The sequence below is a fragment of the Aplysia californica genome, unplaced genomic scaffold (assembly GCF_000002075.1).
Source record: "Aplysia californica isolate F4 #8 unplaced genomic scaffold, AplCal3.0 scaffold00117, whole genome shotgun sequence".
Classification (NCBI taxonomy): Eukaryota; Metazoa; Mollusca; class Gastropoda; order Aplysiida; family Aplysiidae; genus Aplysia; species Aplysia californica.
This window is the reverse complement of record NW_004797387.1, coordinates 760,052-761,629: the sequence shown is the minus strand read 5'-3', so window position 1 is coordinate 761,629 and position 1,578 is coordinate 760,052. Positions and strand designations below refer to the sequence as shown.

Genomic DNA, 1,578 nt, shown 5'->3' with positions numbered 1-1,578 from the left:
TCCACCACCCCAAACCCTTCTCCCCTCCACCACCCCAACCCCTTCTCCCCTCCTCCACCCAAACCCCTTCTCCCCCTCCACCACCCCCATCCCCTGAACCCCGCAATCCTTCCACCCCGCTCACACACAGGCGCTGCTTTCCCAAGAGACAATGCCGCGGGCCTACCAGAGCAGTATTGTGGAGCCTGCCCTCATCCCTGGACTGCTCCATCTCTGCTTGGCTGACCCCTCGTTTCCAGCTTTTGTCCAGCAGGTGGACAAAGCAATGGCTGACATTTGTAACAATGTAACATCATAGAGAGCTTTATATTTTTGTACTAGCGTCTGTCCTTTATGTAGCGGTTAGGAGCTTTTGCCGTTGCACATAGGAAACCCGAGTTTGCTTCCACTTCCTGATTTGGGAGAATTTTAATCGAGTTGATACCTACAGTCCAAATGACAGATTGAGGACGACCGGCGTTTGTGATGTGAATGTAAGTGAGCTTGCATTAAATGCTTCCCCAGATAACTAAATTAGTACATGTATTGTATATATAAATAAATATATAGATCTTTTTTTTTTTTTTTTTTTTTTTTTTTTTTTTGGAGGGGGGCTTGAGCGTTTTAATAAAAAGACCTGGATGCTACTCTTCTGTGCCCCATCCTTCTGTTCTCTGCCACTCTCGGCATGAAAATGATGACAATGTTTTCGAATGTTACAGATGTAGCACAGGGTCTGACCAGGTAATAAAAAAAGTTGATAAGCGCACTGAACCTTCTTTCATTTGCAGACATATTATTTATTATACAATTGATGCCATATACCATAGTCATAAGATGTATGATATTGATACAAGTATTACAATCATATTATTATTATGATTAGATCTATTATTATGATGATAATGATGATGATGATGATGATGATGATGATGATGATTATTATTAGTTATAAAATCATAATCATCAAAGTACATGACAATATACAGTAGTCTCTGCCTAAGATACAGGTGCTCGGGAGCAAGGAAAATGCGAGATCTTAGGCGAACGGGATCTGAACTTAGCCGACGCACCAAGGTGACTCATGTTTAGGCCCACAACCGAGGTCTCCCTTTTTTTTTTTAATGAATTGACGTGACCCTTGGGTGGGTTTATGACTTATGGCGAGCAGAGTGGCCGACCGTGATGACCAATCACAGTACAGTGGCATGAGAAGCCATTTTCACTTATCCTATAGTGAGTCTCAAGATCTACGCTGATCTAATAATTGTTCCTCCCCTCAGCCGTACACAATTTATAGCTTTCTATCTCTGACCAAGGGATCTTAAACGTGCGCAACTTGCACACGGGACGTCCGAGATTGTTCGCTCTTGTTCGAGAAGGCTAGGTGTTGATCTTTCCTACCAGAAGATCAGGGGTGTGGCTGAAAGACAGCAGTAAGGAGCCAAGGGCCAAAGAGTAGCAGTAGAAAGGCTTAAGAAAGAGTCAGGGGCCCAAAGGAGGAGGCAAAGGAGGTAGGGGGGGGGCAGAAAGTGAAGACGAAAGAAGACGACAGAACATTGCTAGAGAGAAGGAAAGGAGGTGAAAGGAGACAATTTT

The 1,578-nt window shown here is 43.9% G+C and overlaps 1 protein-coding gene across 1 annotated transcript in view; it reads left to right on the top strand.

Moving 5' to 3' along the window:
- LOC101860644 (meiotic recombination protein REC114) overlaps nt 1–543 on the top strand; it is a 7,175-nt gene extending 6,632 nt beyond the window's left edge. Inside the window, exon 6 of the mRNA XM_005095956.3 lies at nt 131–543. Within this exon, the coding sequence (XP_005096013.2) occupies nt 131–298 (168 nt within the window). The 3' untranslated portion in view covers nt 299–543. The remainder of the gene's footprint in view (nt 1–130) is intronic.
- Nucleotides 544–1,578: the final 1,035 nt, after the last annotated feature.